We start from the raw sequence: 17,979 nt of genomic DNA on the forward strand, positions 1-17,979 counted from the left end.
ATGGATATTAGGTCAAGAAGGTCAATAAACTCACTCTAAGAATTAAAAAAACAAACATTTAATGTTTATTTAAAAGATAAATTCTGTGGAAAAAACAAATAAAATATTGTTTAAAAATGCATGCCATCAATACAACAGGTCATAAGAGAACACAAAAGTCAAGTCAAGTCAAAGTTTATTTATAGAGCACATTTAAAAATAACCTCAGTTGACCAAAGTGAGGTACAGTTATTAAAATACAATAAAAAATCATGCACAAATATAGGAATAAAAACAAACAAACAATGAAAACAATAAAATACTAAAAACAATAAAATAGTAATAAAAACTCAACCTAAAAACAGAGTTAGAGTTTTAAAAAAAAGGAAATAAAAGGATAAAAAGTAAAAAGGGGTTTAAAAGAGTATTCAACGTATTGAAAAGAAACTGAGGTTTGTGGCTATTGACTGATACAAGATTTGATTAAAAAAAAAAAAACTGACTTTAACAGCTTTCTGATATTGATGTAGACCAGGGGTCTCAAACTCAAATTACCTGGGGGCCGCTGGAGGCAGTATCAAAATGACCAAAAAAAGAAACAAACAAATAATAAATGTAGATATAATTCTAGTTTTTTTTTTGTTTTTTACACATTTTCTTTGAATATCTGGAGCTTTCTCTCTTCAGACCCATGCATAAAAGAAAAACAACAACAACATACAAATATTCAACAAACATTTGGAGCTCAGAGAAATTGACATTTTCATGCAGAGAAATATGAGTTGAGGTGAACAACAGTCATCATGAGCAGTGAAAGCCTCCGTGGCTCAACAGACATTTACAGAACAACTAATGAGCAGATGTCAAAGCCCGCCCATAATGTTTGATTGACAGCTGATCTCTGCAGAGAAGAAATGCCACAACGATGAGCTCTCAGCAACAAACATGGAAGGAAATCAGTTTAAAGGTCCCATATTGTAGAAAAACACGAGTTACAAGTCTTGTGATAAACAGGTGCAATTGCAATAAAAATACTGTGAAAATATATTTTCTGACTGCTTCCTAAATCATGCACAGTAAAAATCTGTCACTCAAAGAAGCTGCTCCTATAGGATACGGCAGTATACACATTATTGTGTCTGACTCCAAATCTGAAACCTGTAAGTGAACCAGTAATATATTTCATGTTTCAGTCGGAGGGAAGCATCATCTGGCTCCAGCTCTAACATTTTCCTCAGCGGTGGCCATCGTCTTTTTGCATTCACCGGTGAGTTTTACAGAGGCTGCCAACTGTTAACTGTGGTTAGCTTGGCCGTGTGTCACTCAAGACTATGAGCCAATCAGAAGAAAGGCTCATGAATATTAATGAGACAGGCCCAAAATGATCTGAGCTGCTGGAGCTGCAGAGGAAGGCTGAGAGAGCAGATGTACAACTGATCTGAGATGGTTTTTAGAACGAAAACTACAAATGTATATTCTTATAAAACATAACAAAGGTGAACAATATGGGAGCTTTAAGAGTTAAAACACATTTTTACCTGCTGTTCCTTTCAATGACTTTGGTTATTTTTGTTTACAGAACTCAGCAGTAACTCCGTAACCAAGCATAAGTCCAGCATAGAGCGGCTGAGTGAACTTGGTCTGGACTCTGTGGAGGAGGGTCATGGTTTCAGAGACGCTGTAGAAGGACAGAATACCTGCGCTGTGATCCAGGTACACTCCCACTCTGGAGGGCTGAGGACCTGAGACGGGAGTTTTGATGGTGTTGTACAAAAATGTATTTTTGTTGTTGAAACATTCTAAAGACCAAGATTTGTCATTGCGTCCAAATGCAGAGTCATCCGACCCTCTGCTGATGTTCTTGTATGAAGCTGCTACACGACCTCCACTCCCTCTCCACTCCACCTCCCAGTAACATCGTCCAGTCAGACTCTCTCTACTCAGGACCTGATAATATGTAGTGAATCTGTCTGGGTGACTTGGATAGGACTGGTGATCCCTCATATGTGTTGCCTTTCTGTCCCCCTCAGATAATAACAGCTTTGTGTATGCTGTGTTTGGATCCAGTGTGATCTCACATGAATATTTTAGGAATCCAGCTCTGGTCGTGGACTCTGCTGGTGAATCTGACAGTAAAACATCCACTTCAGTCAGTGTCAGTGAGAGCTTTGTCCATTCCTCTCTCAGGACGTCCTGCAGTTTGTCTCTGACTCGTGACACGACCGCTGTCACGTCCTCAAAGCGGCGGCGAGGACGGATCTCGATGCTGGATGTAGATGGGCTGAGTGCTGACAGTGAGGGGTAGCTGTGCAGAAACTGGTTGTGGTCCTCTGTGTGTGAGAGTTTCTTCAGCTCAGCGTCTTTCCTCTTCAGCTCACTGATCTCCTGCTGCAGCTTCTCCTGAAGCTCTCTGACTGGACTCACTTCGGCCTCCTGCTGGGATCTGACCTGCTGCTTCACCTCAGAGCTTCTTTTCTGCATGAGACGGATCAGCTCGGTGAAGATCTTCTCACTGTCCTCCACTGTTTTATCAGCAGAGCGATTGATGTTCTGCACCTCCTGTTGAAGCAGCTTCACATCTTTCTCTCTGTCCTGGATTCTCTGCTGGATGTTTTGTCGACTCACCTCCAGCTCTTTCTGCTTCTCGCTCCTTTCTGCTGCAGCTGAGACCGTGTCGTGGTCTTTATGTTGGTCCACAGAGCAGAGATTACAGATAGACTTCTGATCGGTACGGCAGAACATCTTCATCACCTCATTGTGCTGAGAGCAGACATCCTCCTGCAGCTTCTTGGAGGGCTCCACCAGCTTGTGTTTTGATAACGGAGCTACATCATAATGAGGCTGGAGGTGTTGCTCACAGTAAGAGGCCGAACAGGTGAGACAGGACTTGAGGGCTTTCAGTTTTCTCCCAGTGCAGACATCACAGGCCACATATTCAGCTCCAGCACAGCAGAGATCAGCAGGAGCGGCTGGGAGTCCGGTCTTCTTCATCTCATCCACTAAAACTGCTAACATGGTGTTTTTCATCAGGACAGGCCTCGGTGTGAACGTCTGTCTGCACTCAGGGCAGCTGTAGATTCCCTTTCTATCCTCTTCATCCCAGTGTGTTTTAATACACTTCATACAGTAGCTGTGTCCACATGTAGTAGCCACCGGATCCTCCAGTAGATCCAGACAGATTGAACAAGAGAAAGTTTCTCGGTCCAGCTGAACTCCTTTCTGCGCCATTTCACCTCTCAGTCGCAACGACTGTCTGAGTTTCACTTCCTCATAAGTGAAACCAGTCTGAGCTCTGATCTGAACAACATGAGTGTGTGTGTGTGTGTGTGTGCAGTGAGTCACCACCATGTTGGTAACACCCATTTTCAAACTAGTAGATCTGAAGGGGAGGGAACCAGGAAACACGTGGACAGAGTGGAGCTGGCTGTGTTTGAGAGCAGGGAGAAGAGGGAGGGGTTGCTGTAACAAATCATTAGAGGATGATATCATTGTATGTGATACCTATCCTGTGTGTTTCAGTTTAAGGAAAGTGCTTTTCTGTCTAAACAATATTATTTCAGACCAAACGTCATGCAGAGAGAGAGGGAGAGAGAGATCAGGATGAAAAGCACTCAAAACATTGAGAACCTTTTTCATGTTGAAGGAAAAAAAAGGCTGCAGATAAAGATGATCAAGGTATCAGTCACTCTCAAACTCACACTCCACCTCTGCCACACAACAATCAAGAATCACTAAATAAATTCTGATTTATTACTTTATGTGTATTTTAATAGCCTTTATTGTTGATGAGTGGACGTCTGGTTGTTGTTTTTATAAGCTTATGGACAGCTGAATATCTATCTATCAAATAGGAAGGAATAGGCTAGAAGTCTATAGCTATATATATTTATAGAAGTTTTAAATGTAAAAAATAACTGAACAGGATATGTCCACAATGTCAGGCAAAGCAGCAGGAATACTTTAAAATTGATCACATTCGAATAAATTCAGTTTATGTTATTCTTATTCTTATTCTTATTATGTTATTGACATTTTGAGTAACTCTTACAACTTTTCCCAGGAACTTTGCATATTGCTGAGGTTGCGGGCCCATCATCTGCATTCCAGCATTCTGCAGGTGGGCTAAATATTTAAGTCATAATGGATAACCCTAAGCAATTAAATAAAAAACAGTGTGTTTAAATATCAACACAAAGTCTCTGCTTTCCTCCAGGAATTTTCCCACCTTTTTACCATGGCGGTCTATGAGGCTGTGGGTGGTGTTGGTGGATCATCTGTGGTCCTACACCCAAACTATAACTCTGACAGCTTCACCAGACCAATGTGAGTGAGAAGACAAAATTTCCTACGTTTCTATGTATAAATTATTTCTGTAGAGTGGCATATGCGGCCTAGAGCGCAATTTCCAAATAGATTTTTGGACACATTTTTCTCTCCCACAACACTCTAGTGATGATGTCATCCATTCTAGCCTCTCCATAGGGGAACATTGGGGGGGATTTTTGGCGTGTTTTTGACAAATAATTTGAAAACTGTTTGTCGAAACCCTTAGGAAAGTCCTAGCACACTTGTCATGGCCGAGTCGGTCGATTTGATACCTTTTTAGTGTACGTGTGACCAAAATTTTGGGTGGGAGTAGTCGACCGAAAAAAAACACGGAAGAAGAAGAAGAAGAAGAAGAAGAAGAAGAAAAAGAAGAAGAAGAAAAAGCCCAGTGAATAACATATAGTGTGCTTTTGCAAGCACACTCAACTAGAAAATTTCTAAAGAAATTTTGAGTGTGCTTGCCTCTGGGCTGTGATTCTCACCCATAAATTATTACGTTACAATTTGAACTGTTTTCAAAATGGAAAAGAGGAGGACGTCATGTAAGACTATAAAGCAAGTGGTTTTTTCAAGCACACTTAATAAGCCTGTAGAATAACATATAGTGTGCTTTTTCAAGCACACTCAATAATAACGCTGCTTGTAACAAATCTGAAGAATAGGATTGACTGGGTAAAAACCCAAATACTCCTACAAAAAATAACAAAACAAACAAAAAACACAATAATAATAATAATTATCATTATTATTAATATTATTATGGACCATGGCAATGCATAAAGGGATCATAAAGGGACCATAAGTCAATAGAATAATTAAAAAACCCTTTATTTATTATTATTTATAATTATAATTATAATTATTTTATTATTTTGGACCATGGCAATGCATAAAGGGATCCATAAAATGATCATAAGTCAGTAGAATAAATAATAATAATAATAAATAAAGGGTTTTTATTCTACTGACTTATGGTCCCTTTCTTGCAGGAGAGATGTATTAAAAAGATAAAACCCAAATAATATATATTGTGTGAGTATCAACAGAGGCAGTGTGCCGTGAGAGAGACCGCTTCATTTGCATGAGAACGGAGTGAGTGGGTATTTCCTGCTCGGCGTGTAGGACGGACTCTTGTGTGTACTTTGCCTGTATCGAGAATTAAAGCTGTTAATCATCACAAAAGTATGATTCACTCGCAGCGAGAAAAAAACAAACCACCATTTGTCAGCCAATCATCACGTCAGCTCAGTGACGAACTTCCTGGTCACACTTTCTGGTAAGTCCCAGTCTGTGGAGCCTACACTGTAAAAAATGTCTGTAGATTTAACGGTGAAAAACTGCTAAACCACGACAGTAAATGACCGTAAAATGATAAATGGGTTAATTCAGTTTCAGTTACAATGAAACACCGTATTTTTTACATTTTTTAAAAATACATTACTCCACTGTTAAATACACTGGCACCGTGTGTAACAAAAATATACTGTAATATATATACAAGCACCACTGTAATTTTTGCATTTATTTTTTGTAAAAATACTTTATCTCACTGTTAAATGTACAAAACACCATATCTCTAACAAAAATATACTGTAATATTTCATGGTAAAATCTTTAATTTATGCAGCGTTTATAAAGTATTTTCTTGTCAATTATATGGCAAATTAGTGTTTCATTTGATTAGATTTTTTTAAAGGTAAAATATGGAATAAAATGGCAACCTTAAATGTGATATCAACAATATCATATTACTGTAATATTACAAAAAGTTGCACCTTATTTATTACGGTAAAGTTCTGGCAACCACAGCTGCCTGATTTTACAGTTTCTTTCTATGATGAATGATGCATTTTTGGTGAATGCAGAACAGCATTTCTTTTGATGGATTTTTTTTTACGGTAAAATATGGAATCTTAAATGTAAAATCAACATTTTACCGTAATATTAGAAAAAGTTGCACCGTATTTATTACGGTAAAGTTCTGGCTGTTTTTTTACTGTAAAAACAACAGGTTTTTTTTACAGTTTAAAGACTGTCAAAAAGTTAAAATTCCAACAATAAAGCCTGATTTTACAGTTTCTTTCTATGATGAATAGTGCATTTTTGGTGAATGCAGAACAGCATTTCTTTTGATGTATTTTTTTTACGGTAAAGTATGGAATCTTAAATGTGAAATCAACATTTTACCGTAATGTTAGAAAAAGTCGCACCGAATTTATTACGGTAAAGTTCTGGCCGTTTTTTTTTACCGTAAAAACAACAGCTTTTTTTTTTTACCGTATTTAAAGACTGTCAGAAAGTTAAAATTCCAACAATAAAGCCTGATTTTAGGCTACAGTTTTTTTCTATGATGAATGGTGCATTTTTGGTGAATGCAGAACAGCATTTCTTTTGATGGATTTTTTTTTTTTACGGTAAAATATGGAATCTTAAACGTGAAATCAACATTTTACCGTAATATTAGAAAAAGTTGCACCATATTTATTACGGCAAAGTTCTGGCAACCACAGCTGCCATTATTTGTTACCGTAAAAACAACATTTTTTTATTTTACAGTGTTTAAAGACTGTCAGAAAGTTAATTTTCCAACAATAAGGCCTGTTTTTACAGTTTGTACTATTTATGATAAATGGTGCATTTTTGGTGAATGCAGAACAGCATTTCTTTTGATGGATTTTTTTTGAAGGTAAAATATGGAATCTTAAAAGTGAAATCAACATTTTTACCGTAATATTAGAAAAAGTTGCACCATATTTATTACGGTAAAGTTCTGGTCGGTTTTCTAACATAAAAACAACAGTTTTTAGTGTTTAAAGACTGTCAGAAAGTTAAAATTCCAACAATAAAGTCTGTTTTTACAGTTTCTTTCTATGATGAATGTTGCATTTTTTGTGAATGCAGAACAGCATTTCTTTCGACTTTTTTATTTTCATTTTTTTACGGTAAGATATGTAATCTTAAACGTGAAATCAACATTTTACCGTAATATTAGAAAAAGTCGCACCTTATTTATTACGGTAAAGTTCTGGCCGGTTTATTACCGTAAAAAAAAGATTTTTTTTTTTTTTTTTTTTACAGTGTATGTTTGCTCCTGCACAGTCAACAGGGGAGGAGGACGCAGTCTGAGAGCGGAGATACGGGCTCGAAAATGGGAAGAAAGAGCGAATTATCCGCCTGGAGGAAGCTGCCACATAACTAACGTGGTCACAGGCAGATAAGGAGAGAAACTCCAAATGCTATTTACTGTGTGTTCCGCCTAACCCAAGGACGTACGAGGAAGGAAAACACAGGCGAGACCGGGGACGAGGTGCAGGATTTGGATTACCAGAGCCAGGAATGGGCTGTTAGAAATAAACCTAACGAGATATGAGCTGGGAACACGTTTGGATACCATGCCTTGAACACTAAAAGACAAATTATCCCTGGATAAACTGCAGCAGCACGTCAGAAAGAAAGGCCTCCTCTGATGGAGCACTGTGCGCTTTAATCCAGCCAGAAACCTCCCTGACAGGCAGCGACGAGCTACGGCAAAGGGTGAGGTACTGAAGTAATAAAGGGGGGAAGTACTTATAGCAAAATATTGACGCGAAATGTATCAAAATCTAAATGTTGCGAAATCGCTGATTTCCCCCTTTTGCTCCTGTGGAGAATGGCTGTGTCCAAATATCGCCGAGCAGCAGCTGTGATAACGTTTGTTCCACTCCTTCAGTTTTTCTTCCTCTCTTTTTCTGTTCAACAGGACGCTTTATTCACAATTGAAGGGATATATGGGATCACAAGGTAACCTCTCAGTCTGAAGAAGTGTCACTCTTGTATTTGCATGTGGGTGTCGCTGGGTTTTCATGGGTTTTTTTGCGCGAATGACGAGATTTAGTTTCCTTTGTTTACAGTCTGAATCTGTGAACAGCTGATACGTCCTCAGCAATGCCGCGATACTTACTGCCTGTTGGAGCTCCAGCTCTCTGACGTACTGCAGACACTGCAAATAGCTCACATTTTAGCTTCACTTTAGCATGCAAACAACACATCTGGGATATATGTTGTGCTGATTTTGATTTGCATTGACTGAGCTTTTAGGCAATGGAGATAACAATAAAAAAAGTAGCAGCACACTGCAAAAAAGGTGTCTAAAAACCAGATAAAAACAGTAAATCTGAGGGAAATGATCTTGCTGCATGGACAGATAATTTCACTTGACAAGATTTCTTAAATTAAGATTGTTATATCTAGAAATAAGCATGTTGAAAGCTTAAAATAAGAAATTAACTCTTAAAACAGGATAAATTATCCAATATCTAAAGTTGTTGTTTTTTTTTATCTTGGTAAGAAACAAATAATCATCAGGTCACTCTGCTTGGGCCAGTTCATTGCTGCTTGCAGCTTTAATTTGATCTCTTTTGTACATTTTTTGTATTTTTTTGGTCATTTTGTGACCAAAAGAAGATGTTGAAAGACATAAAATGGCCAAAAAGACACAAAATGACCAAAAAAAGACACAGAAAAGACAAAAAATACACAAAAGAAGACACAAAAAAACCCCAAAAGACACAAAAAAGACACTAAAAGACAGAAAATGACCATAAACACATAAAAAGACAAAAAAACGAAAAAAAAACAAAACGTTTTTTATCTTGGTAAGAAACAAATAATCATCAGGTCACTCTGCTCGGGCCAGTTCATCGCTGCTTGCAGCTTTAATTTATCTTGTTTTAAGAGTTAGTTTCTTATTTTATGTGTACAACATGCTTATTTCGCATGTTGTACACTTAAAAAAAGAAATTAACTATATATATCCTTTATTTAACCAGGTAAAAGTCTCGTTGAGATTAAAAAATCTCTTTTCCAAGAAAGACCTGCCCAAGAAAGCACCATATAAAGTGACAAGTTTAAACACAGTTAACATAAACAATTGAATACAAATACAGCATCACAACACTGAAGGAGCCTCAGTAGAGCAGTCACACTCACCAGGGGAAATTATTTCTTTATCCTTTAGAATCGATTTAAATTCACCAATTGTGAATCTAAAACAAGATAAATTAAAGCTGCCAGCAGCGATGAACTGGCCCGAGCAGAGTGACCTGATGATTATTTATTTCTTACCAAGATAAAAAAAACCTTTAGATTTAGAAATGTCAGATAATTCATCTTGTTTTAAGAGTTAATTTCTTATTTTAAGTGTTCAACATGCTTATTTCTAGATTTAATAATCTTTCTTTAAGAAATCTTGTCAAGGTAAATTATCTGTCCATGGAGCAAGATCATTTCCCTCAGATTTACTGTTTTTATCTGGTTTTTAGACACCATTTTTCTGCAGTGCATAAACTAAAACACTCTTGTAGCACCTCTGAACAAAACATAGCATCAGACATTCCCCATAATGCATTTAAAAAAAGCCAAATTGTAGCAACTACCAACACTGTATTTACAAACCTGGTCTCACAGGAATCCGTGAAAGAGCCACGGATTCGCTTAACTCAAAATCCGTGGAATAGCCACGGAATCACTCAAATTTCCGTGAAACTGACATGGATTTCGCTACAATGCAAGTTAATGATATCCCGTGGCTATTCCATGGATATTTTTTCCTATTGGTTTGTTCCAAGTCACGTGACTTTCAAGGTCCCGGCGGTCAGAACAAAAAACATGGCGGACAGTTCTCTCATTTTTAGTGAAAAAAATCAATATTTTGACTTAGTTTCTGCATAGAAATGGATTTTGATCACATTTCTAGCGAAGAATATACGTTTTATTTTCTAAATATTCACTCAGTGAATGTACATAATCACTTTGTATGTTGGAATAGCCACGGGATATGACTGTCATTAACTTGCATTGTAAAAAAAGACACAAAATTACCCAAAAAAGACAAAATTACTTAAAAAAAGACACAAAATTACTTAAAAAAAGACAAAAGTACAAAAAAAAGACAAATTACTAAAAAAAGACACAAAATTACCACACTACGGACACTTCTCTCATTTTTAGTGAATAGATCAATATTTTGACTAAAAATGGATTTTGATCACATTTCTAGCGAGAAATATATGTTTTATTTTCTATTGCATTGTAGCGAAATCCGTGTCAGTTTCACGGAAATTTGAGTGATTCCGTGGCTATTCCACTGATTTTGAGTTAAGCAAATCAGTGGTTATTTCACGGATTCCTGTGAGAACATGTTGGTATTTCCATCCACACATGTGCAAATTGTTTAGTTTCTGGTTTCTCCAACAATATGCTGATGATGTTGTGCTCTCCGTGCAGTTTCCTCTGATGAGATGAGTGTGCGTGCTGGCCAGGGCAGTGATGAGGTGCTGGTTTCTCAGGCGGTGTGGGATTACCTGGCTGCAGCCGGGCGGCCCTGGCTCATTGACTTCCAGCACAAGCAGGGGATGAGCGCCGGGATCATTAGGCGAGGGGAGAGGGGGGGCTGCTGCGCCGTCAGGCTGCAGCCGGTGGACGGTGGCGGCGGCGGCGGCTCCAGGAACGGAGGAGGGGGGGCCGCCGGGCTGATGGATGATGGACCCATCTCCAGCGAGACGCGAAAGGCCTTCATTGACTTATGCCGCTGTGCCCGCAAAGAAATGAGCAAACAGGACGGGGGATCCAAGAGGAAGCGGGCCCTGCTGCCCTGCGTGGGGGTCCTGGAGCCCAACGGGGAGGGCAGCCTGCTGCAGCCGCCCCCTCCCCAGCCCCGGCGCTCCCAGAGGCAGCAGCAGAGGTTCAGGAAGCCTGCAGACGAGGAGGCGTGCGCCATGCTCCACGAGGCGTCCCACAGGAAGGACGTGGACCCCGGCTTGGCTTCACACAGCGACGTGGAGGACAACAGCACTTGTTCCATCTGCATGGGGGACGTGGTGGAGAAGACCACCCTGGAGAAGTGCGGCCACTCGTTCTGCCGCTCCTGCCTGGATCAGGCCTTCAAGGTGAAGAAGGCGTGTCCTGTGTGTCGGCTGGTGTACGGACAGCTGATCGGGAACCAGCCGGCCAACGGGACCATGATTGTAGAGCGAGATCCTGATCTGGAGCTTCCTGGACACGAAGGATTCGGCTGCATCTGCATAATCTACAGCTTCCCTCCTGGCCTCCAGGCGGTGAGTCAGACACCAGCAAGTATACATGAGGGTTGTCACGATGCTACGATTATCAACTCGATACCGATACTCAGGAAAATATTCGATACTCGATACCATTTTCGATACCACAAGGATAAAAACAAAGACCCCAAAATTTAACAGAAATATTTTTTATTAACAAGAAAAATGCAACATGTAAAAATGAACAGAACCACAGGTTAAATATTTATAATAAAAAACAGTTGTGCAAAAAGAAACTGCAACTATGATAACAAGCTTCAGGTCTGAGGTAGTGCAAAAAATAAATAAATACAATAAACAATAACAATTAGAACAATATTTTGCGGTTGTATGCTGTGCACAAAATTAGAACAATATTTTGTATGCTATGCACAATATTAGGCAAGCTTGATAAGTCGACTTTTCTCTGCTTCATTCTGGGACTTCAAGAGAGAAAATAACACTTTTCATCGATACTTTTGAAAATGAGTATCGATACCGGATACAACATTTTAGTATGGATACTATTTTGAGTATCGATACTTTTGACAACCCTAGTATAGATGCCACTCTGTGTTACTGGAACATTTAAACACAGTTAACATAAACAATTAAATACAATTGAATACAAATAGAGCCATCACAATAACACTGAAGGAGCCTCAGTAGAGACTTATACAGAGCAGTCACAATGACCAAGGGTCTTTTTGTGTCTTTTTTTAGCGTCTTTTTTTGGTCTTTTTTTGTCTTTTTTTATCTTTTTTTTGCCATTTTGTCTTTTACATCTTCGGAGGGAAATGATCTTGCTGCATGGACAGATAACTTCACTTGACAAGATTTCTTAAATTAAGATTATTAAATCTAGAAATAAGCATGTTGAACACTTAAAATAAGAAATTAACTATATATATCCTTTATTTAAGCAGGTAAAAGTCTCATTGAGATTAAAGAATCTCTTCTCCAAGAGAGGCCTGGCCAAGAAAGTGACAAGTTACAACATTTAAACACAGTTAACATGAACAATTAAATACAATTAAATACAAATCCAGCCATCACAGCAGCACTGAAGGAGCCTCAATAGAGACTAATACGGAGCAGTCACACTCACTAAGAGAAACTTACGTCTGTTGTGTCTTTTTTTTTGTCTTTTTAAAAATCTTTTTATGTGTTTTTTGGGTTGGTCTTTTTGTGTCTTTTTGTTTGTATTTTTTGTCTTTTTTTGGTAATTCAGTGTCTTTTTTTTGGCCATTTTGTCTTTTTACATCTTTTTTGGTCACAAAATGACCAAAAAAGACAGAAAAATTTACAAAAGAGATAAAATTAAGGCTGCAAGCAGTGATGAACTGGCCCGAGCAGAGTGACCTGATGATTATTTGTTTCTTACCAAGATAAAAAAAACTTTAGATTTAGAAGTGTTAGATCATTGATCTTGTTTTAAGAGTTAATTTCTAATTTTAAGTGTTCATCATGCTTATTTCTAGATTTAATAATCTTAATTTAAGAAATCTTGTCAAGGTAAATTATCTGTCCATGCAGCAAGATCATTTCCCTCAGATTTACTGTTTTTATGTTTTTTTAGACACACCTTTTTTGCAGTGTATAAAGCTAATTTTATAGTATTTTAAATGCTGTGTTCTTCTCTGTCTTTGCTAACACTAATGCTGCCATGTGTTGATCAGTGTAATAGTGTGACAGCATTAGAAAGACTGTATGTTCCCACCTACATGTGTGCAAATGCGTCATCTTTTATGGGTCGAAGTTCTATAATGGAACTGAAAATATCTTTTTTTTTAAGCCCTTGTTTGATGAACGCCAACTTCTTTCAAACTCAGTGACTCCAGTTTGTAACACAGTCAATCTGTTGTACTTGAGTCATCGTGACAAAGATGAACAAACCATGGATGACATCAGCATTTTGTCTCAGACTTTGTGTGCACAAAGGGGAAGTCACCTGTTCCCAGGAAATAAGATTAAGAGAAATTGTTTTGATTGTAGGAGCTAAACTACGACTAAACTACGACTGCTTTGTCCCAAACTCTGAAACATGTTTTCTTTAAAATATCGCCAAACATCCACCATTTATCGTAGAAAGAAACTGTGAAAATAGGCTTTATCCTCAAAATTTGAACTTTCTTATCATCCTTGAACGGGTCATGGTTACAAAAGTTTCTGCTGAAAAAATAACAAAAATGAAGCTTAAAATTGTGGTATTTCTGTCAAAGTCACTTTATTCTACCCGTCTTTAAAACATCATCAAAATATACCATTTTTAATAACTCGATCCTGTTAAAAACATTAAATTCTGCTCCTCAGAGACACTTTGAAGACATGATTGATTCTGCTGCATTTCAAAGTAATCTGACACAACTCTAAATTCATATGACTGAATTTATATATAATATATCCATTAATACAATTTATACATGTCTTGATATCTCTTAAGAAATATGTGTCATATTTGCCCTGATATCTCTGTAGGATAGTAACCCTAAATATCGGTGCTTGATGATTTAACCCTTTGAACATCAAATATGCATCATTTATTGTAGAAAAAAAACTGTAAAAACAGGCGTTGTTGTCCTTGAACGGATCATGGTTACAAAAGTTTCTGCTGAAAAAGTAACCAAAATGAAGCTTAAAATTGTGATAATTCTGTCAAAATCAGATTTTAATAATCTAAATAATAATAGATTTAATAATCTTAATTCAAGAAATCTTGTCTGTCCATGCAGCAAGATAATCTCCCTCTGAAGTGATGTAAAAGATGTAAAAGACAAAATGACCAAAAAAAGACACAAAAGGACCAAAAAAAGACAAAAAAATAAACAAAAAAGACACAGAAATACACAAAAAGACAAAAAAAAGGAACAAAAAAGACACACAAAATGACCAAAAAAAGACCAAAACAGGACACAAAAAAAGACACAAAAAGACGTAAAATGACAAAAAAAAAAAAACCCACTAAAAAAAGACACAAAGTTTTTCTTTTTATCTCTGTAAGAAACAAATAATCATCAGGTCACTCTGCTCGGGCCAGTTCATCGCTTGCTTGCAGCTTTAATTTATCTTTTAAGAGTTAATTTCTTATTTTAAGTGTTCAACATGCTTATTTCTAGATTTAACAATCTTAATTTAAGAAATCTTGTCAAGGTAAATTATCTGTCCATGCAGCAAGATCATTTCCCTCAGATTTACTGTTTTTATCTTGTTCTTAGACACACCTTTTTTGCAGTGTACAGTGAGTTAAATGTCTTGGTATCCAGAGTGTTGAACTGATCCAGTTTCCTCCTCCGCAGCCAGAACACCCTAACCCCGGTGTTCGGTACCCGGGAACAGACCGCGTGGCCTACCTCCCTGACAGCCCTGAGGGGAACCGTGTGCTGGGCCTGCTGCGCCGGGCCTTCGAACAGCGCCTTATCTTCACCATCGGTACCTCCATGACTACAGGCATGCAAAATGTCATCACCTGGAATGACATTCACCACAAGACCTCAATATGGGGCGGGCCACGCTGGTGAGCATACCAAATATATTTACAGTTGCAAGAAAAAGCATGTGAACCCTCTGGAATTACATGGTTTTCTGCATTAATTTGTCATAAAATGTGATCTGATCTGCATCACCTTGGATGTTTGATGGATGTGTTCAATAAAGACATGAAATATTATAATTATTTGTGTGGTATTAGGTTAAGCACGTTGTATTTGTCTATACTTGCAACTTAGATGCAAATAAGATCACGTTTTATGACAAATTAATGCAAACTAGGTCATTTCAAAGGGTTCACACACTTTTTTTATTGCGACTGTATATGAGAAAAGAATAACGAACATTACAAAATAACTTAATATGACAAACCCTAGTAAGGGCAGCATTTATATATAAAGAAAGAAAAAAATGTAACTATATTGATATATGTGATATGGTCTAATTCCATATCACATTTAAAAATATATAGATAAATCTTTTATATCTACTAAATACTGTCAGTTAACCCTCTGAACACCAACTTATGTTTTCTTTAAGTATTCACCAAAAATGCACCATTTATCATAGAAAGAAACTTTAAAAACATTAGCTTTATTGTTGGAATTATGACTTTCTGACAGTCTTTCAATGGATCATAGGTTACAAATGTTTTGTTAGAAAAAGTAACCAAAACAAAGCTTTCAATTGTGATATTTCTGTAAAAAAAAAATCACTTTTTTCTAAATTTCTCATGTCTCATTAAAAACGTTGCCAAAATAAACCGTTTAACTAGACTAGATCCTGTTAAAAACATTAAATTCTGCTCCTCAGCGTCACTGTGATGCCATGATTGATTCTGCTGAGACGAACAGTCACATGAGAAATATTCACTGAAAATCTGTTTACACAGAGCAGAGAGGAGAGGACAGGAGAGGTTGCAAGTAAAGGTGTAAAGATGCAAATAGTTCAATATATATATATAGCATGTGGACCCAATTTATTTTCCAGTATTCATGACAATTATAAGCACTTGGAAAAGTGTTGTATAAAAAGTATACAAGTCTTTTAGCTGGTGGCAAATGGCCACTGAGATAAAAGTAGGGCCGGGCGATATGGACCAAAAGTCATATCCCGATATGTTTAGGCTGAATATCGATATATATCCTGATATTTTTATCGTACAGTGAGAGCAAGTGTTCAGTCAAAGTCAACTACAACATGTCACAAGTAGTTTTATTGAAACTGTTTATTTAAGTGAACATAAATACTGTATAACAACAGGAGTACCTTTTTTTCCCTTAAAAATAAATAAATAATAACGTTCACATTTAAATAATGAATAAAAAATCTTAAATAAAAATAGCCTAATTTTTTCTGAAATAAATATATTTACAGTTGCAAGAAAAAGCATGTGAACCCTCTGGAATTACACGGGTTTCTGCATTAATGTGTCATAAAATGTGACCTGATCTGCATCACTTTGAATATTTATATATATTTATATATATTTACTTGCACTACTGTACAGTTAGATCTGCATTTTTTATATAATCTATACCTGTATATACTGCTTTTTTAAAATATATAATTCATTCCTGTATATTTTGCACTATGATTCACTTAATTACTGCTTAAGCACTCCTAGTTAGATGCTATATTTGCATTTCATTGCTTTGTACTTGTGACATGTGCAATAACAACATGTCTTTTATAAGGATATATGGCCCAGCCCTAGGTAAAAGCCTCAACGATTCCTTTAACAGGTGTTGTTGCAGAGAAAAATGTCCCTGTAAAGACAGATGTAATTCAAGTTCCTGACAGGGAAATGCTTTTAGTTGATGTCCTTGGCTAGATGGCACTATTTCTTGCCCGAGCTCATTCAAATGCAGTGACGGCTCTTTTTATTCCTCCTGACAGTTTTGGCTACCCAGACCCCACTTACCTGGTGCGAGTGACGGAGGAGCTCAGAGAGAAAGGCATCACGGCGGACTGACTGACGGCATGAAAATGATTCTTCCAAGACTTTGCAGGACTTTCCGAGTGTCCCTGCGGTGGACTTGACTCGGCTCCAGGTTGTCCTCCGAGACCGCCCGTCCCCCCGAGAGGACGGCTGAAGACGAGGCCCTCAGCAGACAGGCGTCTAATGCTGCAGCAGAGTCCACTTCGCTCCACTACTTGTTCTTCTGTTTGTTCCTTTCTCCTTCAGATTTAACACACTTCTACATGTGAAAGAAAATACTCTGAGTGCAGTGCATTCTCGTATTACACAATCCTCTACCTGTCACTGCTGGCAACAGGGCTGATGCACTTATTTAACCCTTTGATGCACAATATTGACCCCTCTAATGCACAACATGGGTCAAAAATGACCTGCATTCATTCATTCCCCATGTTGTTTAATGCTGCTGTGTGTTTCTGTGCTCTATCTTTTGATATCAACTTATTTTATGATTTGAATATTCCAAGTATTCTTTAAATATCTTGTTTTTGATAACAACTGATCATTATTTACATTTTGTCTCTCATACTTTATGAAGAAAAAACGTTTTTGTATTATTATATAGCTAACTACTTGTCTAAGTAGCTTGCTAAGCTACTAAATAGGCAAGAAGTTGGCTAAGTAGTTAGCTTAGCACGCTACTTAGCTAAATACTTAGCCAGGAAGTTAGCTAAGTATTTAGCTTAGCAAGCTACTTAGTTAAATACTTAGCCAAGAAGTTTACTTCACTTTATGAAGAAAAAACGTTTTTGTATTATTACATAGCTAACTACTTGGCTAAGTAGCTTGCTAAGCTAACTACATAGCAAAGAAGTTAGCTAAGTTGTTAGCCTAGCAAGCTACTTAGCCAAGAAGTTAGCTAAGTTGTTAGCTTAGCAAGTTTCTTAGCTAAAAAATGGATATTGGTAATTTTTGACCCATGTTGTGCATTAGAAGAGTAGTGACACAAAAAGGGATTTTATTAAAAAAATAATGAAGGAAAACATAAAATTAGGATGTATGATGATCAAAAACAAACTAATTGAGGAAAACCTGGAATACTGAATGATGAAAATAATTTATTGCAAAGATATAGAACATAAAAACTCTGTCGGGGCACTTTAGACCATGTTGTGCATCAAAGGGTTAAGA

General features: G+C 37.3%; 2 protein-coding genes across 3 annotated transcripts; one reads left to right on the forward strand and one right to left on the reverse strand.

The window, feature by feature from the left end:
* Nucleotides 1-158: 158 nt before the first annotated feature.
* Nucleotides 159-3,207, reverse strand: LOC131971982 (tripartite motif-containing protein 16-like). The gene has a single exon (XM_059333688.1). It carries the CDS (start codon nt 3,205-3,207, stop codon nt 1,543-1,545), a length of 1,665 nt encoding a protein of 554 aa, XP_059189671.1. The 3' UTR covers nt 159-1,542.
* Nucleotides 3,208-4,287: 1,080 nt separating this feature from the next.
* On the forward strand, nt 4,288-17,418 carry dtx3 (deltex E3 ubiquitin ligase 3). 2 transcript variants are annotated; one of them, XM_059332905.1, is made up of 7 exons: nt 4,288-4,302; nt 5,505-5,581; nt 7,405-7,839; nt 8,045-8,085; nt 10,570-11,399; nt 14,678-14,895; nt 16,767-17,418. In XM_059332905.1, exons 4-7 carry the CDS (start codon nt 8,073-8,075, stop codon nt 16,840-16,842), a joined length of 1,137 nt encoding a protein of 378 aa, XP_059188888.1. In that variant the 5' UTR covers nt 4,288-4,302; nt 5,505-5,581; nt 7,405-7,839; nt 8,045-8,072; the 3' UTR covers nt 16,843-17,418. The 2 variants fall into 2 exon arrangements, with proteins under 2 accessions (XP_059188888.1, XP_059188889.1); XM_059332906.1 differs by lacking the exons at nt 4,288-4,302; nt 8,045-8,085.
* Nucleotides 17,419-17,979: the final 561 nt, after the last annotated feature.

The sequence above is a fragment of the Centropristis striata genome, chromosome 5 (genome assembly GCF_030273125.1).
Source record: "Centropristis striata isolate RG_2023a ecotype Rhode Island chromosome 5, C.striata_1.0, whole genome shotgun sequence".
Lineage (NCBI taxonomy): Eukaryota > Metazoa > Chordata > Actinopteri > Perciformes > Serranidae > Centropristis > Centropristis striata.

Excerpts from the sequence above, each read along its gene's own strand:
- LOC131971982 (XM_059333688.1), bottom strand. The coding sequence starts at position 3,207 with ATGGCGCAGAAAGGAGTTCAGCTGGACCGAGAAACTTTCTCTTGTTCA.
- dtx3 (XM_059332905.1), top strand. Across the intron at positions 11,400-14,677 it reads TCCCTCCTGGCCTCCAGGCG|CCAGAACACCCTAACCCCGG; the intron begins GTGAGTCAGACA and ends CCTCCTCCGCAG. Across the intron at positions 14,896-16,766 it reads ATATGGGGCGGGCCACGCTG|TTTTGGCTACCCAGACCCCA; the intron begins GTGAGCATACCA and ends TCCTCCTGACAG.